At 51.6% G+C, this 18,296-nt stretch overlaps 4 protein-coding genes across 6 annotated transcripts; 2 read left to right on the forward strand and 2 right to left on the reverse strand.

The window, feature by feature from the left end:
- Positions 1–124: 124 nt before the first annotated feature.
- Positions 125–3,067, forward strand: foxj1a (forkhead box J1a). Its single transcript, XM_054759705.1, has 3 exons — positions 125–1,168; positions 1,314–1,914; positions 2,102–3,067. Exons 2-3 carry the CDS (start codon positions 1,423–1,425, stop codon positions 2,861–2,863), a joined length of 1,254 nt encoding a protein of 417 aa, XP_054615680.1. The 5' UTR covers positions 125–1,168; positions 1,314–1,422; the 3' UTR covers positions 2,864–3,067.
- A 2,663-nt stretch (positions 3,068–5,730) lies between these two features.
- Positions 5,731–10,272, forward strand: amdhd2 (amidohydrolase domain containing 2). Of its 2 annotated transcripts, XM_054759718.1 has the most exons (12): positions 5,736–5,933; positions 8,025–8,113; positions 8,191–8,327; positions 8,404–8,543; positions 8,605–8,659; positions 8,725–8,937; positions 9,000–9,088; positions 9,152–9,296; positions 9,355–9,462; positions 9,561–9,629; positions 9,708–9,809; positions 10,067–10,272. In XM_054759718.1, exons 2-12 carry the CDS (start codon positions 8,031–8,033, stop codon positions 10,165–10,167), a joined length of 1,242 nt encoding a protein of 413 aa, XP_054615693.1. In that variant the 5' UTR covers positions 5,736–5,933; positions 8,025–8,030; the 3' UTR covers positions 10,168–10,272. The 2 variants fall into 2 exon arrangements, with proteins under 2 accessions (XP_054615692.1, XP_054615693.1); XM_054759717.1 differs by having other exon boundaries at positions 5,731–5,933; positions 8,025–8,327; positions 9,000–9,296.
- LOC129171254 (ceramide synthase-like) lies at positions 7,376–13,235 on the reverse strand. 2 transcript variants are annotated; one of them, XM_054759720.1, is made up of 6 exons: positions 12,604–13,235; positions 12,381–12,464; positions 10,861–11,053; positions 10,691–10,786; positions 10,519–10,628; positions 7,376–10,443 (listed from the first exon to the last, which is right to left on the reverse strand). In XM_054759720.1, the coding sequence occupies exons 1-6, from the start codon at positions 12,720–12,722 to the stop codon at positions 10,275–10,277; spliced, it is 771 nt and encodes a 256-aa protein (XP_054615695.1). In that variant the 5' UTR covers positions 12,723–13,235; the 3' UTR covers positions 7,376–10,274. The 2 variants fall into 2 exon arrangements, with proteins under 2 accessions (XP_054615695.1, XP_054615696.1); XM_054759721.1 differs by lacking the exon at positions 12,381–12,464.
- Positions 13,236–13,431: 196 nt separating this feature from the next.
- nlk1 (nemo-like kinase, type 1) lies at positions 13,432–18,265 on the reverse strand. Its single transcript, XM_054759715.1, has 11 exons — positions 17,196–18,265; positions 16,991–17,120; positions 16,868–16,923; positions 16,659–16,765; positions 16,510–16,595; positions 16,237–16,446; positions 15,933–16,034; positions 15,751–15,837; positions 15,479–15,677; positions 15,310–15,403; positions 13,432–15,245 (listed from the first exon to the last, which is right to left on the reverse strand). The coding sequence occupies exons 1-11, from the start codon at positions 17,501–17,503 to the stop codon at positions 15,197–15,199; spliced, it is 1,428 nt and encodes a 475-aa protein (XP_054615690.1). The 5' UTR covers positions 17,504–18,265; the 3' UTR covers positions 13,432–15,196.
- Positions 18,266–18,296: the final 31 nt, after the last annotated feature.

The raw sequence follows: 18,296 nt of genomic DNA on the forward strand, positions 1-18,296 counted from the left end.
CAAACGTCAACAGCTAGCGGCAAAGCTAAGCACATTCTCAGACACGGCTATCCGTTAGCATTCTAGCTACGTGTAGAAGCACATTGCGTTCATTTGAAAATGTGAACAAAATTGTCATCAAAATGTCATCAATGTCGTCACAAAGTGGTCATTTAACTGCAAAGCCTCACCTCAAAGTGCCGGTGGGCAGCCTGGGGATGGTGCTTCCCCTGCTCGGCGGCGCATCCAGCCGTCCAAACAAATTGCTTGACCAGGACTTGTGTCTCAGCGCGTCCAATTTGGCCAAAACAAACTGTCTGCTGTTAACAGATGTACCTTCCAGCACACGACTGGCGCAATCAACAACAACTTTTTCCTGTTTATTGTCGCCGAGGAGGAGTGGGCGCTGCTGATTGGCCAGTTCTACCCGGAAAAAAGAGCTCCGATTCTATTGATTGGCGTCCGAGGAGACTTGAGGTGTGCTTGATTTGTTATAACTTTCCGCTGTGAACGGGTGGAGTCCCAACACTTTAACGCAGCGACGATCACTTCATTTCGTTACATAAATAAAACAGTCCTACTACATTTATACAGAACAAAATCTGTGGTACAGCATTCTAGAAAAAATTGTGGTGTAGTGCCCTCGTGTGTCCAGTAGTGAGTACTACAAGCTACCTGTTTTTATTTGACGGCAGACTATTTTTTTATATCAACATCAGTATCTTCATATTGCATGTATTATTACTTGTATGCTGCTGTCTGTAATGACTAAGCGATGATTTAACAACATTACGTTTACTTGAAGCTGCTTTGTTTAAGTACAGCCAGCTAGTTGAAGCTAGCTTGTAGTTGACAATGAAATGTGAACTTTATCTATCTCCTCTTCCACCGCAATGACAGACAGATGTAGAGCTAGTGTAGTTAGATATAGAACCAGCCAACATAGTCAGTTCGGTAGACTGCAGGCTGATTAAAAATGAGTCACCATGGCAACGAGCGGGCCAATGGGGGCCCAGGAAGCTGTTTACAAGGGGGTGTAACGTTTCTATGGTTGCCTGCTCAGGTATTAAAAGTCCCCCCCCCCGGACTGCTGTCTTTAGTCTTCTTCGTCCTTACTTTGTCTTCACTCTTTCTCTCACGCACACGCGCACGCACACAGGTGCAGGAGCATCGATCGAGCTGACAGCAGGTGAGATATTCTATGTGTTCCATGTATTCCGTGTCTTCTATGTCTTCTATGATCCTATGTCTTCTATGAATTATATGTCTTGTTTTTGATGGTGCTGCTGAGAGTGCGCTGGAGAGCCAGTCAAAGATCTTCTCTTGTCTTCCAGGAAGCTTTCTGGAAACTTCTGAGTGGGACGTGCACGCGCGCAGGTGTGAAGAGAAACTGACTGTGTGCTGCGTGTGGAAGGGGGGGCTAGGAGGAGGAGGGGTGGCACCATGGAAGGTTCGTTCGGGCTGGAGGAGGAGCTGGTGGCGGCCGCGGCCCAGGCCGAAGAGCGGGACGTGCAGGGCTCCGGTTCCGTGAGTCTGGACGACAGCCTGACCAGCCTGCAGTGGCTGCAGGACTTCTCCATTCTGGGGGGCAGCGTCCCCCAGAGCCTGCTCGGCCACCGGCAGCTGGGCTCTGACGCGCCGGCCTCCCCCTTGGCCGCGGACCCCGCCTCCATGGGGGCACCGCTGACGCCCGGGAAGCCCACCGCGGCGGCCTACAGCCGGATGCAGCCCCTCCCCGCTATCGTGGCCCGCGGGCACTGTCCCGACGAGGTGGACTACAAGACGGACGCGCGCGTCAAGCCGCCGTACTCGTACGCGCACCTCATCTGCATGGCCATGCACGCCAGTCCCGCAAGCAAGATGACATTGGCGGGAATCTACAAGTGGATCACGGACAACTTCTGCTACTTCCGCCACGCGGAGCCCACCTGGCAGGTAGATGCACGCACACACACAGGATCAGTGTGTACAAGTGACTGAGGAGTAGAAAGATTGTGGATGAATGATTGACGCCATGTTGTTATTGCAGCGCCACCATGGGGCGGCTAATGTTTAACAAAGGTCAGCAGATCACTTCCTGCTTTGAGAACATGATGCTAAGCTAGGCTACTTGTGCTTACAGAATTCCATCAGACACAACCTGTCACTCAACAAGTGTTTCATCAAAGTTCCGCGCGGGAAAGACGAGCCGGGGAAGGGCGGCTTCTGGAAGATTGACCCACAGTATGCAGAGCGCCTCCTGAGCGGCGCCTACAAGAAGCGCCGCATGCCGCCGGTCCGCATCAACCCGGCGCTGCAGAGCAGGCTGGGACTCCACCTGCGACCTCCATCCGCCAGCTCCCCATCTGGGGGGCCCCCTGTCATCCCAGCTGAGTCCCAGCGGCTCCTGCGGGAGTTTGAGGAGGCCACAGGCACGGACCACAACTGGGACCCTCATCTGGCTGACGGGACCATGCTGGGGTCCTGGCCCGCTGTCAGGGGCGGCTCCAAGAGGAAGTCAGCACGCAGAAACGGCACCAGTAGGCCCCCCCGCCGCTCCAGCTCCCCCCTGCTCCCTGCAGAGGAAGAAAAGGAGAGCGGCATTCTCAAAGGAGACTTCGACTGGGACGCCCTGCTGGACTCGGCGCTGAGCGGCCAGCTGGCTCTGGACCCCCTCATGAAGGAGGAGGACCCGACCGCCCGCGACGACGCCCAAAAGCGCAAACGGGCATCGGACCTGGACGAGGAGACCTTCCTCAGCGCCGCCTTCCTAGAGAGCGCCTGGCAGGAAGAGGCGGAGCCAGAGCGCACAGACTTCCTGTGTCACTCGGCCGTCAACCTGGAGCAGCTCTTTGACCTCGCTGACCCCCTCAGCGTCGACCCCCGTGGTGACCCCCTCCTATGAGGTCACCTTGACCCCGACAGACGTTCCTACGCTCCAGTGACTTCCTGTTTACCACCGAATGAACACGGCTACTTCCTGTGTAAGGGCACCGTGAGGGCGGATCATGTGACGTCAAAGACTTGGATGTTGATTGACAGGTGTATGATGATGTCATAGTTCATGATGGCCTCTTTTATTCTTTTTATTTTCACACAATAAAAATGTCTTTGACTGCATCTTCTTGTCTGGGACCGACCAGCCCCCCCCCGGGCCAAAACACATACACACACACAAACACACACATTTTAGATTTACGCTCTTGCTGGTGGATGCTGACGGTCCTGATGGGGGGCCGAGGGGGTCTTTGTGTGAGCGTCCATATATCACCAGCACAGACCACACATGCATGACCCCCCCCACACCCCCTACTAGGGTCACATGATGAGCGCTGGAAGGTGACACTCGTGCACAACGGACACCCAACACCACGCAGAGAGGTGGTAACATGATGCATGTAAGATGAGCCCACCGATGACACGCTCACGCCAACATGGCTGCCACGCACGCACATGACCGGCATGGGCTAATGAGAGCTGAGCGTGTTGCTGATTGACACCCGGTGGAACCAATCCAAGCCTTACAGATGCAGGAAGAGTAATCTGATTACCCTCAACCTTGCTTGGGAAGCAACAACAAAGCCAGTTGCCATGGTAACGGATGCTACTCCTGTCATGGGGGGGCCTCAGATTTATGACCACAGTGAGAAAGTTTGCAAACTACACACACACCCACGCACAAAACGCTTGACACAATTGTTCCTGACAACAGAGCAAGTGTGTGCGTAAACATGTTGCAAGTGTCAACATCATTGTATGCACTGTGTGTGTGTGTGCGTGCGTGCGTGTGTGTTTGTGTGTGTGACGGCTCGGTGTAACGACAAGAACAGCAAACAATGGCAACAACGGAGGAGGCGGGGCTTCTTATTCATCACGCCGGGCCTTTCAGCCAACAACGCGCACGTGAGCGTGCTGGCTGGTCGTCGGCGAGACGAACTGTTTGGGAGGGCGGTGATGGACAAAGATGTGTGACAGACTTAGGCTTAGATGTTTGTTGAGGAAGAAGACAGACGGGTGAAGGTGTTTGGTTGTCATGGCAACGTGGGGACAGACAATGCCTCCAGTTGGCGCCGGCTTCCTGTCTCGTCTGGCAATGCCACACCCAGCAGCGTCTTGGAGGAAGCCAAAGGGTCCTTCCTGTAAGACGAGGGTCAGGGTTGACGTGCGTCCTCAGGGGTCACATGACACCAAGCAGGCCAGGAAATGATCAAGCAAGCATAAATTGGACTGAGACGCGTGCGCGTTGCTAGTGGTCACAGCGTGACCTTGGCGGGGCAAGCCCGGGCCTGGCCCACGATGACTCAGCAGGATTTGGAAGAACAGCAGGAAGTTTGCTCCTCTAGAACACGTCCGGGTCCAAGTCCATGTCCAGGTCCACACCTCACACACACACAGAGCATGCGTGTGTGTGTTATCAGGCAGTTGCAGGACGAGTTCGCTGACGGCCGGCTGATTTGTGATGTCACATGGTGGCCATTTTTATCAGCAGACCACCGCTGGGCCTGACAGAACCTTCCAGCAGGAGAGCGTGAAGCCCGGACGGTTGCTTAGCAACGCTGCTTTAATATGTGATGAAATAACTGCTGCACCAATGATTGACTGGTGCAGGGGGCGGGGCTTCACTTCCGCGTTCAATTAGCGTCGAGTCCGTTAGCATACTAGCAGCGCTCACACACACACACACACACACACAGTCATTAAGTGAGAGGAATGCAAAGCCCCGCCCCCAGCTAGTAAAGCCCGCACAGTGCAGACTTTGTGAAGGTGAAATCAGGATTTTGTCATTTTTCACGTGAGAAGAACATTCTCCCCTTCACGCTCCAGTGAGTGACAACCTTTGACCTCTGTCTGACTGATGGACATTGTAGAAAGGTCACAAAGGTGGTGAAAAAGTAATGTGATTACTTGAAGGTCATGTGATGTGTCAGTCAGGCGCGGGGTGTTTAGCGAGTCAACAAGTGACACCAGCAGATTAGGGGATCTGGGGGCAGCCGGGGTGCTGGGACGGGGGTTAAGCATCCGTGAATGGTGGACACAAAGGCGCTGAGTCGATGTGGGTGTGCTGACGTCAGCACTCACAAAAGGGCCAATGAAGAAGCGTAAAATATTGCGACGCTCTTACATCTACTTGAGCACCCCCCCAACCAGACCCCCACATGGGTGGCCAGTGTGGCTGCTAGTGGTCTCCATGGCGATGCGCCCTACTTAGGGAGGCATCTGTTTTACTGGAAACCAACTTTATTGTTGACTTTCAGGAACAAGAAGGGGGCAGCGGGCCTGTTGGGGGTGTCTTTGCGTGTGTGTGTGGGGGGGGGGGGGGGGGGCGGACATCCTCATCTTTTTGGAATATACTTATTCTGTTATGGAAGATAAAGCTAATTGTGCTACCACAGAATAGCATAATGGCCACAAACTAACTTTTGTTAGGCTACAATAACATCCAACTTTTGCTAGGTACATGTTCATTATTGTTGACTGTTTCTACATGCTAGTTAGCACATCATTGTTGAAAACGTCAAACCTTTTCCTGCATTCTTCTAACTTCATGAATAAATGACTTATTATCTTCTCAACGTATAAACGTTAACAATTTCAAATCAGGTTTTGTGTTGCGTTCTGGCGTCCTCTGCTGCTATCGTTTGGTACTGCATTTGACTGGCGTTAGGACCCGGAGGGGACGTTAGCGTAGCGGCTGTTGAAAAAAAAAAACGTCTCTGTTTGAACAACGATAATTTAATCAGTTTCACTTCATTTCTTTGACATACATTTGACTAATTTACATAATAAGTTATAAGCGTACAAAAAAACACAAATTTTGACTGAAACGTTGTTTTTGTCAGCTGACGGTCACATGACTGCAGTCGTTTCCGACAAAGTCCTGTCGCCTGGCTGCTTGACAAGCAGCAGCCAATTTAAGAGATATTTTTTTAAAGACCTGTTTTTTTTTTTATCTCAGAGCGCTAAAAAGACGTAAGGTAGGTTTGGAGTGACATGTCACAGAACTCCGTTGACAGAAAAGACAGTTTTAGGAAGCCAACCCCGCCTGTTTCCTTTAAGACGAGGGAACAACTTTGACAAAAGCTGCAATTTTAGTGAAAAGATGGTTGTATTTTTTACATTGTGCATCAGCCGAGCAGACTAGTTCTTTGTCATGTGTCTTCTCCTCCTTGGAATTTTTTTTTAAATCACACCACAGCCAGGACGACTAAAGTGCCAACTTCCACATCGCAGTTTCCAGCTAACGGACTGAGCTAGCAAGGGCTGCTAGTACAGTGGCTTGAAAAATTATTCATACCCCTTGAACTTTCCCACATTTTGTCACGTTCCGACCACAAACAAATATATTTTATTGGCATTTTAGATGAAAGATCAACACAAAGCGACACACAATTGTGAAGTAGAAGGAAAATTGTACATGACTTTCAAATTTTTTTAAAAATAAAAAAACTGAAAAATGTGGCGTGCAAAAGTATTCAGCCCCCCAGTGTCAATACTTGGTGGAACCACCTCTCGCTGAAATTACAGCTGCAAGTCTTTTGGGGTATGTCTCTACCAGCTTTGCACATCTCGAGACTGGAATTTTTGCCCATTCTTCTTTGCAGAACAGCTCAAACTCAGCAAGATTAGATGGAGAGCGTTTGTGAACAGCAGTTTTCAGATCTTGCCACAGATTCTCGATTGGATTTAGGTCTGGACTTTGACTGGGCCATTCTAACACAGGAATGTGTTTTGTTTGAAACCATTCCATTGTAGCTCTGGCTTTATGTTGAGGGTCGTTGTCCTGCTGGAAGGTGAACCTCTGCCCCATTCTCAAGTCTTTTGCAGATTCCAGCAGGTTTTCTTCCAAGATTGTCCTGTATTTGGCTCCATCCATCTTCCCATCAACTCTGACCAGCTTCCCTGTCCCTGCTGAAGAAAAGCAGCCCCACAACATGATGCTGCCACCACCATGTTTGACAGTGGGGATGGTGTGTTGAGAGTCATGTGCAGTGTTAGGTTTCCACCACACATAACGTTCTGCAGTTAGGCCAAAAAGTTCCACTTTGGTCTCATCTGACCACAGCACCTTCTTCCACACGTTTGCTGTGTCCCCCACATGGCTTCTGGCAAACTGCAAACGAGACTTCTTATGGCTTTCTTTCAACAATGGCTTTCTTCTTGCCACTCTTCCATAAAGGCCAGATTTGTGCAGTGCACGACTAATTGTTGTCCTATGGACAGACTCCCCCACCTGAGCTGTGGATCTCTGCAGCGCCTCCAGAGTTACCGTGGGCATCTTGGCTGCATCTCTGGTCAGTGCTCTCCTTCTTGGGCATGTAAGTTTCGGTGGACGGCCATGTCTTGGTAGGTTTGCAGTTGTGCCATACCCTTTCCATTTCTTGATGATGGATTGAACAGTGCTCCGTGAGATGTTCAAAGCTTGGGAAATCTTTTTATAACCTAACCCTGCTTTAAACTTCTCCACAACTTTATCCCTGACCTGTTTAGTGTGTTCCTTGGACTTCCTGATGCTGTTCACTGACCAGTGTCCTCTTAGCAAACCTCTGAGGCCGTCACAGAACACCTGTATTTATACTAAGGTTAGATTACACACAGGTGGACTCCATTTGATCATTAGGTCAACAGCTGCTCATTCAGCAATCATCAGGCAACCTCTGAAGGCAACTGGTTACACTCAGAGAAAAGGGGGCTGAATACTTTTGCACGCCACATTTTTCAGTTTTTTATTTTTAAAAAAATTTTAAAGTCATGTACAATTTTCCTTCTACTTCACAATTGTGTGTCGCTTTGTGTTGATCTTTCATCTAAAATGCCAATAAAATATATTTATGTTTATGGTTGGAACGTGACAAAATGTGGGAAAGTTCAAGGGGTATGAATACTTTTTCAAGCCACTGTATGTGTGTTGAAAATGTGATTTCATGCTGATTTCCTTCAAGATGACATGACGATGCATGAAGATCAGAGGTCAAAGTCTTTCCGTGATAAGATAACGTAACAAACTTAGCAAAAAGGTTACACAGACTCCAAAAAGAGAAGATGATCTTCTCGGATGTGTTTTTCAGTGCAAGATGCCGTCCAACAAGTCCGTGTCGGACGCCCCCATCACTCAGCTGGTCAACTGCCGGATCCTCAGAGACCACCGACTGCAGAGGTGATGCCAGCGTGTGCACGTCTGCAGCTGATGCGCACGGCTTATGTGCGTGTGTGTGTGTGTGCGCGCGCGTGCAGGGAGGACCTGTGGGTGCGTGAAGGGAAGATTCTGGATCCTGAGAAGCTGTTTTTTGATGAGAAGGCGTACGCTGATGAGCAAGTAGACTGTGAGGGCAGCATCGTGGCTCCGGGCTTCATCGATGTCCAGATCAACGGTGCAGGCCGCGAGCAGCTGGTGCTCTCGTGTGTGTGTGTGTGTGTGTGTGTGACAAGTGCGTGTTTTCCCTCCAGGAGGTTATGGCGTCGACTTCTCTCAGGCCTCTGAGGATGTCTCTGCCGGTGTGTCCTTGGTGGCCCAGAAGATTCTGGAGCATGGCGTCACGTCCTTCTGCCCCACGCTGGTCACGTCCCCCATGGACGTCTACCACAAGGTCGGTGCCCCCCTCCTTGTTAAGGCCCAGCAGGCTCACATTTGTGAAAAACCTCTTTCAGGTTCTGCCTCAGGTCAAAGTTGATGATGGCGGTGGGCACGGTGCAGGCGTTCTAGGTGAGGTGACACGTTGGCGGCGGCAGGACACGTCCTTCAGTAGTAATGTTTACTGTGTGGGTGAGGGGTCCACCTGGAGGGTCCCTTCATCAGCCTGGAGAAGAAGGGCGCCCATCCCGAGCGCTTCCTGCGAACGTTCCGCTCCGGAGGCCCGGCAGACCTGACCCAAGTCTACGGAAGTCTGGACAACGTCGCTATGGTGACGCTGGCTCCCGAGCTGGAGGGCAGCCAAATGGCGGTCAAGGAGCTCTGCCGTAGGGGTGTGACCGTGTCGCTAGGTGCGTTCACACTCACGCCATCCTCACACTACGTGCACACACTCATGCTGGCGTTCCTGCAGGACATTCCGTGGCCAACTTGTCCCAAGCGGAGGAGGCGGTTCAGCACGGCGCCTCATTCATCACCCACCTCTTCAACGCCATGCTGCCCGTAGGTCCCGCCCCCGCCCCGACACGTCACTGGCCGATGCTAACTTCCTGTCATGTGGTTCAGTTCCACCATCGAGACCCGGGCATTGTGGGCCTGCTGACCAGCGACCGAATTCCAGAAGGAAGGAGTGTGTTTTACGGGATGATTGCTGACGGGATCCACACCCATCCCGCCGCGCTGCGCATCGCCCACCGCGCACACCCGGCAGGTGGGGTCACAAGGTGAAAGGTTCCGCATGTTCGGGGTCACTGACGGTGTGTTTGCAGGTTTGGTGTTGGTGACGGACGCCATCGCCGCCATGGGCCTTCCTCCGGGTCGCCACACGCTGGGCCAGCAGGTCATCCAGATCCAGGGTCTGCACGCCTACGTGGAAGGTCTGCTTGCCCCGCCTCCAGTGACCCTGCCCCCAACCCCTCCCTTCTTGTTGTACGTGATGAAAGATGTTCTTCTTCTTCCCCTCCTCGTCTGGAAGGCACACAGACGCTGAGCGGCAGCATAGCCACCATGGACATGTGTGTGCGCCACTTCAAACACGTCTCAGGTCAGCTGACAGGCAAGGAAACAAGGAAGCAAGGGGAAGTGTTCATGTGTATGTCCATGTGTGTGTGTTTGTGTGTAGGCTGCAGTGTGGAGGAAGCTTTAGAAGCAGCATCACTTCATCCTGCTCAGCTGTTAGGAATCAGCCACCAGAAAGGAACCCTGGACTTTGGCTCCCATGCAGGTATGATTGGTTTCCCAGTCACTGATCAATACATGCGATTGACTGATGAATAGACATGACTGATGGATCAATAGAGGCAATTGGTTAATGAATAGACATGACTGATGGATCAATAGAGGTGATTGACTGATGAATAGACATCACTGAAGGATCAATAGAGGTGATTGACTGATGAATAGACATGACTGATGAATAGACATGACTGATGGATCAATAGAGGTGATTGGGTGAAGAACTGATGGATGTTGTCGGTGCAGACGTGGTGTTGCTGGACGAGTCTTTGGGCGTGAAGGCCACCTTCATCAGTGGTCAGGAAGTGTGGAGGAGAAAACCACAGAAGAAGAAGACGGCAGACTGACCTCTGACCTTTGGTGCCTTCTCTCATGATCATTTCTTTAGTCAGTGACATCATTTCCTGTTGCACCTACCAAAATAAAAGCTGAGTGGCGGAGTAAAGGTTGACCTTCACGGTGTCTTCTTGACCTTGGTGTGTGAGCGTCCCGTGAGGAGGCGGAATGCGCGCCTGCACATGAGCGCCATCCAGTAGACTTGCAGGGGCCACAGCAGGGCGGCGCCCACGTTGCACTGCCACGGGGCCTCCAGCACCGCCTGGTGCACGGACATGGACGCGTACCTGCAAGACCAGGCAGAGGGTGCCATGGTCACAGAGCCAATAGGAGCTGGGGTGGGGGTGGGGGTGGGGGCTCACCTGCTGTAGGCCAGGTACAAATAGGGAAAGAGCGCCACCCGGCAGGCGAAGAAGACAAGCAGCGTCAGCACGCCGTTGACTTTGTACAGCAGCGTGTGCTCCTTCTCCAGCTGACGCCAGGAGACAGCTGTCAATCAAAATGACGGACGGTGGGATGAGCTGGAGGGCTTACCTGCATCAGAACTTTGGCCAGACTCACAAACGGCGTGCTGAGCTCGGCCAGCAACAAAACACCCTGGAAGTAATCTCCTTTGCCCCGCCTCCACACCTGAGACACACACACACACACACACTGAGGGCCCTGTAATTGACAGGTGAGTGGAGGGTGGTTGCCACAGTTACCAGGGAGGCGGGCAGGCAGAAGAGCACCATGAAGGCGTGATGCAGCACCATCAGCATCTCTCTGCGTACGAAGGCCGCCACGTGCGTGTCCCCCTGCTGGCGCCGCTGGTGGCAGTGGCACAGGAACATGGCATACATGTCGTACACGAAGTACGGCGCCGCAAAGCTGACATAGGCCTCCGTCAGCCAGTGCCTGCGGGGAGCAGATTGCCACTTCATTAGGCACGCCTGCGCTTGGTGCCTGTGGCCTGCATGGTGAGCCAATCAGGCAGCAGATACAACCAACCAGGAAGTACTCGCAGCACTTCACTACTTTTTATTTTATCACTATTTACACTCCAAAATGGATTCCAAATAAAGCACTAGATGATATTGCCAGGTGCGTAAGTATTCACAGCCGTGTCTTTATGAATATGATTGACTGGCTGCAGTCTCCTTGGCCTTTCACTCATTCATTCATTCATTGCAGATCCTATTCTCAAGCTCCCTCAGGGTGGCTGAAAAGCTATACTGATGTTCAGTCTTCAGGCCTGGGTTCTGATTGGTCCACTCAAGGACATTCAGAGTCAAAGGCAGTTCTTTGAGATTCTTCCTTCCATCCTGACTAGTCTCCCAGTCCCTGAGCAACATCTCCACACCATTGGTGATGCCACCACGCTTCACTGTTGTCCACCAAACACTTCAATCTTTGTCTCATAAGAGCAGAGAATTTAGTTTCCCATGGTCTGAAAGTCCTGCAGGTGGGTTGCCAGGTGTCTTTTGTGAAGGAGTGCTTCCCTCTGTACACTCTACCATCCGGGCCTGATTGGTGGATTGCTGCAGAATGCTTGGTTCTTTTGGAAGCTTCTCCTCTCCACACTTCTAGAAAAGAGTCCCAATAGTTGTGAACTTGCTCCATTCAGGACGATGGAGGCCGCTGTGCTCATTGGACCTTCAAAGCAAGCAGAAAGGTTTCAGAACCCTTCCACACATTTGACTGGAGGCTATCCTGTCTCTGAGGTCTACAGACGTTTCCTCCGTCTTCATGCTTGCTCAAGTTAAGCCAGCTGGACTTCAATGAAGCTGTAGTAACGTCTCAAGAACCAGCAGTGGAAACAGAGCTCCCTTTTGCAGCTTTATGGCAAAGCCTGTGAATACTTATGCATGTGTCATGTTACTTCGTGTACGTTCCTTGATGTTGTGATGATGGCATGTCAGGTGTACAATTTTTTAGGAGAAAAATCTATTTCATCCATTTTGCAATAAAACTAGAACATCAAATGTGTGAAAGCACTGTGAATACTTATTGTATCATGTCTAATACATTACTTGATGTTGTGATTATGGGATGTCAAGTGTTAATACTTTTCCTGATGCACATTTGTGACTCCTTTGCTAACTCATTTGACTGTAAACCGAAGGTGACACCAGCGGCCTCCTCGCTGGGGTGGGGGTTGGGATTAGTGAGAGACACAAATAGCTAGAAAGTTAATTAGATTACATGATGGGGGAGAGGGGGCGGTGCTGCGTTTGGCTCTCACTTGTCCTCCATGACGTCCTGGCAAGACGAGGCGATGATGCATCCCGCTGCCGACGCCATAGCGGCCTGCACGGACGACACGCCACTGTGGAGACCAGTGTGACGTCAGCATGGCGGGGACAGCGGGAGGGACACAAGATGATTGACAGCCTAGACAACTCAGCATTTTTGACATGGACTTCCTGCTACCACTACTGTGTGTGTGTGTGCGTGCACGTTCTCACCGCACTGACACGATGGTGGCGTCGGCCTCGCTCCATCCCATCAGAAACCTCAGACCCAGTCTTGAAAGCACAAAAAGTCCCGGGAAGACGACGCCGCCCGCAGCCATGAGGGCCAACATGTCTGCATGGGTGTCTGTGCATGTGTGTGTGGGGCGGATGTCACCACTGAGATTTGGATCAGGTAGGTGGAGTTTACTGCTGCCACCTGTCAGAAGAGCACTGAGGGGAGGGGCCCAATCAGAGGCTCATTTGCATGAATTTACCTGAAGCAGTTTAAGTTGTTGAGACCTGACTGGCCACACCCCCTGTCAGTCAATGCTGACAAAGTATAAGCAATAGGGCTGTCAAATGATTACAATTTGTAACCAAATTAATCACGATTAATCACCATTTGTAACTGTGTGAAATATGCCAATTTCTACTGTATTTTATGAATAAAAAGATAAATGACAGGGTTTTATTTATACATGTACATATCTAAAATTTAACTCAAGCGAAAAGATAGCACACATGTATTCTTTAGTTACTGACATCATTTCCTGCTGCACCTACCAAAATAAAAGATGAGTGGCTTTTGGAATTAAAATTATTTGGTGTTGGAATTACACTGCTGTTGATGTGTTCAGGTCAGAATAAAAGTTATATAAGAGCGTCAGACTGTGTGACTGCGTGGGGACACTATACTATGCTGCCATCTGCCGTCATAACAGGTGTGGCTTGACATGGTGCGCATGCGGTAATTATGCTAAAAACATCAAATAAATTAGTTACGGCCATTAACGCACTACTTTTGACAGCCCTAGTAAGAAAGAGAGGAGCATACTGGTTTTATTCCAGTGTGGTTTTATTCATCATCACGCTCTACTTTAACAACGCAAACCAGTTTAAGAAATTCAAGTATTTGTCAAGTCAAAAAAAACAAAACAAACTCAAACTTTTATCTAAAACACTTTCAAACATTAGTGTCATATTTCAGAATCAAAACATCAAACAAGTTTTTTTTTTTAAACGAGCAAACGAGGCTAATTGCTAAAGACGATGAGAGCCGAGGGAGTCAAGCGGGGTGGGGGTGTGTGTCCAACAAGAGCGGAGACGTTCCCAAAATAATCAACAAACACGATAATGAAGCACAACCTGACTTGCCAATTTATTGGCAACACCAGCCTCAGTGTTTGCCCACGGGACTGCAATCTATTCATGGCAGTGGGAGAGTGACAATTTTAAGATAAGAATTTAACTTTCTCGTTGCTCCTTTATGGATTTTGTTTAATGTCAAACAAGACAGCCGCCTGTGAGTGTTTTTAGATTTTTTTTTTTGGGGGGGGGGGGGGGGGGGGGGTTGCTGTGTCTTGCTCACTGCTCCTTAAGAAGAGCAATAGAAACCTTCTAAAAAAAACCCACCAGGAAGTCCCCAGAGTCTGAATACGATGCCATCTAGTGTACGGAGTTGGAACAACAAGTGTTGTCACACACAGTTCCTTTTTATTGTGTTTATCAGTGAGGGTACCTAATCTATTTGCGGCTGCCCACCATGAATGAATGAATGGGAACCTGATGCAACACTTCTCCTTGCTGGCGTTTCTAATAAATGGCCCGGAGTGATCCAATGTCACGTGACCTCAGTGACGGTGAAGGGGGGGGAAAAAAAGCCGTGAGACTAACGAGGTGTTCTGGTTGTCAAGTCCAAAGAAAACCCGCTAAAGTAAAACAAGTCCCAAGCTCAGAATAAATAAAAGCCTTGTGTGGCGCCGCCTGCTGGAGGTGCAGGTGAAGTACAACCGCAGCAAGAAGTCAGCTCGTCATGGCAATGCTTGACCGTGAAAAGTTCCTGAGATCCCAGAAAATTCCTGGCAAGAGTTCCTACAGTCAAGAAGGACCGAACCACGCGGGACCTCTGGAACTGCTGAGTCTTGAAAGACCCAAACAACGTGTCCTTGAATGCACCGCCGGTGCTTGCCTGTCTCAGTACATTTCAAGAACCACCACTTGTTCTGATAGAACAAGAGCAGGAAGTTGAAACCTCTCTGGGAGGTGAGCATCAGAACCAGAACCAACGCTAGCACTCGTCATCATCCAGCCTCCACAGACAGGAAGTGGCGACAAAAAAACAGCAGCACGCCGCCAAGCCCACTGCGGGGGGTGTGGGGGTGGACGGGAAGGACCAGGAAGTAGCATGGGGAGGGAAAAGGGGGTTTGAGTGGGTAGGTCTTAAAATGTGTGGGCGCTCCGCTCAGCGTTTGTTCGCGAGCGCCATCATGGAGGCAGAGTCTTGCACAATAAATTAAGGATTAAAACACTGTGCCATCACACTTCCTGTCACAACTTTCAAAATAAAAACGTGCCAAAGAGGAATGAACAAGTTAATTTTCCCAGAATCTTCTGCTGCTGCTGCTGAGCGGCATGGACACCAGGGGCGCTCAAGGCTGCTACATGTGCGGAATGACGAAGCAACAACTATTCTACTTTTTCTCGTCTTTCTATTTTCTTTACAATCAGCACCTGCAAGGCCGCAGTGGGCTCCCGCCCACGTTTCTGCACAGGAAGTGGACAAAAGGTGTGTGGTGGTCCTCCTGTGGCGATGGCGAGGAGGCGTTCATCTCTCCTCCTTGCGGGACACCTTGGACGAGTGCCAGGCGGTGGACCTGCGAACGCAAGACGCACTGCATCAAGACGAGGGAAGGCGGCGTCAGTGGGCAGGGTTCTCACCTGATGAAGGTCTTGAAGGCGGCGCTCTGAGGGTTGATGCACAGCGGCACCCGCTTGCCCTGCTGGTGCTCGGTGATGAAGCGATGGATGAGCTCTGAGGAGAAAAACACGGCAGTCACATGCCAGTGCGTGGAAGCGTGGCTGGAGAAGCGGGGGGTCGGGGCCGTACCTTTGCCCTGCCACACGGACAGCAGGCTGTTCTCGTAGCTGTGGCTGAACGGACGCTCGGCCGCTGGCTCAAAGTCTCGTGTGTAGACGCGCCCGCTGGGCACGGAGTAGCAGCACTGGCACATGCACGTGTGGTAGCGCAGGCGGCCTTCGTCCAGGTATGGGTGAGACAGTGCATCACCGCCAGAAATACGCTTGGCCTGTCGGGGAAAAGGCAGATGAGGCGTCGCCCGCCGGAATGCTGAAGGGCCAGAAGTGGCACTCGGTACTTACCGGGTCAAAGACGAGCATGCGGCAGAGCAGATGCACGGCCTCGTGAGTTGCGCCATCTGACAGCATGTACAGCACCGACAACGACGGCTGCACGCACACACACACACACACACACACACACACACACACACACACTGTAAGACAGCACGTTAACATTGTAGAGGAGGCGGGTCATAGCGTACCGGCTTGTGCGGTCCACGCAGGATGTGGGCCCTGGCCCCCTCGCAGGCAGACGCTAGCGCAGACAGTGGCGGCGTTCCCAGCAGGTCCGTTATCAGATCCAGCTAATGGGGGGGGATATAGAGGAGGCAAGAGAGAGGGAGGGAGAGAAAGAGGGGCGAAGAGAGAGACAGGAGGAAAGAGAGAGGAAGAAAGAGAGTGGGGGAAGAGAGAGAAATAGAGATAGAGGAGGGGAAGAGAGAGCGTGAGATAAAGATAGAGGGGTGTGGGGTCAGGGTGGTGGAAGGTGGGGGTGCTGGTGCTCACCTGCTGGATGGGGCTCTGAGCCTGGAAGAGGATGCGGCGCCCCAGCAGCTCTGCGAAGATGCAGCCCACCGACCACACATCGATGGCAGAGCCATAATGGCGGCAGCCCATCAGCACCTCGGGCGCTCTGTAGTACTGCGTCACCACTTCCTGGGTCATGTGACGTGAGGGGTCGGGCTCCTCCACCCGAGCAAGCCCGAAATCACAAATCTAGGCAGAGCAGAAGAAGGTTCCGGACCACCTTGGAGCCTAGGAGTGCGTGCGTGCGTGTACCTTGAGCAGGCAGTTGCTGTTGACCAGGAGGTTTCCAGGCTTGATGTCACGGTGGAGGATCCCAGCAGAGTGAAGGTACTTGAGGCCTGACAGTGACAGCTGTCAATCACAGGTCTGAACAAGAGGGGGCACTGGAGGAGCAAGCTCACCTCGAAGGATCTGGTAGAGAAAGACTTTGATGTGGTCGGTGGTCAGCGGCTGAGGAGACACGATGACCTTGTGAAGGTCGCTCTGCATCAGCTCCGTGATCACGTATCTGCACGTCCTGTCAAGGACTATAAGCTCCGCCCCAACCACACGTTACGCGCTCACCAAGAGTAGGAAAGGAAGGAAGGAGTTAGGCGTAGGAGAAGGATACATTTCCTCAAAGCAGTCTATCTGCGGCGGCTGCAGAATGTCCAACGCTGACAAGACCTGAGGGACACAAACACACCATCAGGTATGTGATGGCCACACGGGGTGGGGTCAAAGGTCATATTACATTGTCATGTTTGAAGAAGCACAACATGCGAAGCTCCCGGAACACTCTTTTACACGACACCAGGTTCTGGAAGACGTTGGGCATCTTCTTCAGCGCCACCTTGCGTCCATCGCGAGGGTCCGTCACCGACCTGCACGCGCACACGCACACACACTGTGGCCTCCAGAGGAACACAGAGCATCTTCATAATGAATAGTATTCCTACCACACCACACCAAAGGCGCCATAGCCTATGGGTCGGTCGGGCTCCATCTCTGCGGGGCTGGGTACCTCGCTTGCCGGGTTGCTGTACGGTTGAGGCACGGCGGCTCCACCGCCGGTGCTCCCTGCCAGAGCGGTGGGGTGTCTGGGGGTCCCGGCCGGGGCAGGGTGTCCGCTCACACACGGGGTGGCGCCGAGGCCCGTGGGGGGAGCTCCGCACGCTGAGTTGACGTAGAAGTACTTGTGGCCCAAGTCGGAGGCTGAGAACAAGTCGCCACAAACCGTCTGACGGCCTGCGCCGTGAAAGGCCATCCTGAGACCCTCAGGGCCGGTGGTCTGCTGCTGCTGGCCGGCTAGACGCGGGGGGGACGCGGCTCTAAGCTGAACATGATCCGAGCATGTGGACCGTGTTGAAAATGTGCAAAGATTTGATCTCACATTTAAAGAATGATGACTTTCAGAAGCAGCTACCTTTGTTTGTAGCCTGCTATCTGCTAGCTAAATGCATCCAGCTTCAAACAAACCACCACGAATGCAGCAGCAGCAACGTTACACGGTACACGACGACTTAAAAGCAGTACAACTAAAGAATGTGCTGGCGAACATAGCGTATATCCTAACTTCTACCACAAGCCATGAGCTAGCTGTGCTAACCAGCTGTTAGCTAGCAAGCAGTGTGACCCACATACTAGCATCGCTCAGCTACACTGACCTACATACTTCCACAACAACACATCCCCCCCATAACTACATCAACCAACTCACACACTAACCAACTCAAGCCCACGCCACATTACACAATGCAGAGTTTAGAGAAAGAAAGACAAAATGATTAAAAAAAAAAAAGAGTTCGACGCTCGTCGGCGACCAGCTAGCCGCAGCTAGCTTCTCTCCGCTCGCTAGCTAGACATGACTCCTTCATGTGCGTCGAACAGATTGTTCAATTTCTTGCTCGAATGTTGTCCAAGACGACGACGATATTTGGTGAACGCACCCCCTCGTTGCAGCTGCAGCCTGGTGGTGAGATGTTAGATGTTGCCTGCTGTCGTCCGAGGAGGAGGAGGAGCAGGAGCCGTGTGGGGGAGGGGCGGAACTGTAAACAAAG

The sequence above is a fragment of the Dunckerocampus dactyliophorus genome, chromosome 18, assembly GCF_027744805.1.
Source record: "Dunckerocampus dactyliophorus isolate RoL2022-P2 chromosome 18, RoL_Ddac_1.1, whole genome shotgun sequence".
Classification (NCBI taxonomy): domain Eukaryota; kingdom Metazoa; phylum Chordata; class Actinopteri; order Syngnathiformes; family Syngnathidae; genus Dunckerocampus; species Dunckerocampus dactyliophorus.

Coding starts and splice junctions, on each gene's coding strand:
- foxj1a (XM_054759705.1), top strand. CDS start 1,423: ATGGAAGGTTCGTTCGGGCTGGAGGAGGAGCTGGTGGCGGCCGCGGCC. Junction 1,915..2,101: donor ACGCGGAGCCCACCTGGCAG/GTAGATGCACGC, acceptor TTGTGCTTACAG/AATTCCATCAGACACAACCT.
- amdhd2 (XM_054759717.1), top strand. CDS start 8,117: ATGCCAGCGTGTGCACGTCTGCAGCTGATGCGCACGGCTTATGTGCGT. Junction 9,297..9,354: donor CCACCGCGCACACCCGGCAG/GTGGGGTCACAA, acceptor GTGTGTTTGCAG/GTTTGGTGTTGGTGACGGAC. Junction 9,810..10,066: donor GGACTTTGGCTCCCATGCAG/GTATGATTGGTT, acceptor TTGTCGGTGCAG/ACGTGGTGTTGCTGGACGAG.
- LOC129171254 (XM_054759720.1), bottom strand. CDS start 12,722: ATGTTGGCCCTCATGGCTGCGGGCGGCGTCGTCTTCCCGGGACTTTTT. Junction 11,054..12,380: donor CAGGACGTCATGGAGGACAA/GTGAGAGCCAAA, acceptor TGCTCCCCGCAG/GCACTGGCTGACGGAGGCCT. Junction 10,629..10,690: donor TGGCCAAAGTTCTGATGCAG/GTAAGCCCTCCA, acceptor TCCTGGCGTCAG/CTGGAGAAGGAGCACACGCT.
- nlk1 (XM_054759715.1), bottom strand. CDS start 17,503: ATGGCCTTTCACGGCGCAGGCCGTCAGACGGTTTGTGGCGACTTGTTC. Junction 16,035..16,236: donor CTCAGAGCCCCATCCAGCAG/GTGAGCACCAGC, acceptor CCCCCCCATTAG/CTGGATCTGATAACGGACCT. Junction 15,246..15,309: donor GCCTTCAAGACCTTCATCAG/GTGAGAACCCTG, acceptor TTGCGTTCGCAG/GTCCACCGCCTGGCACTCGT.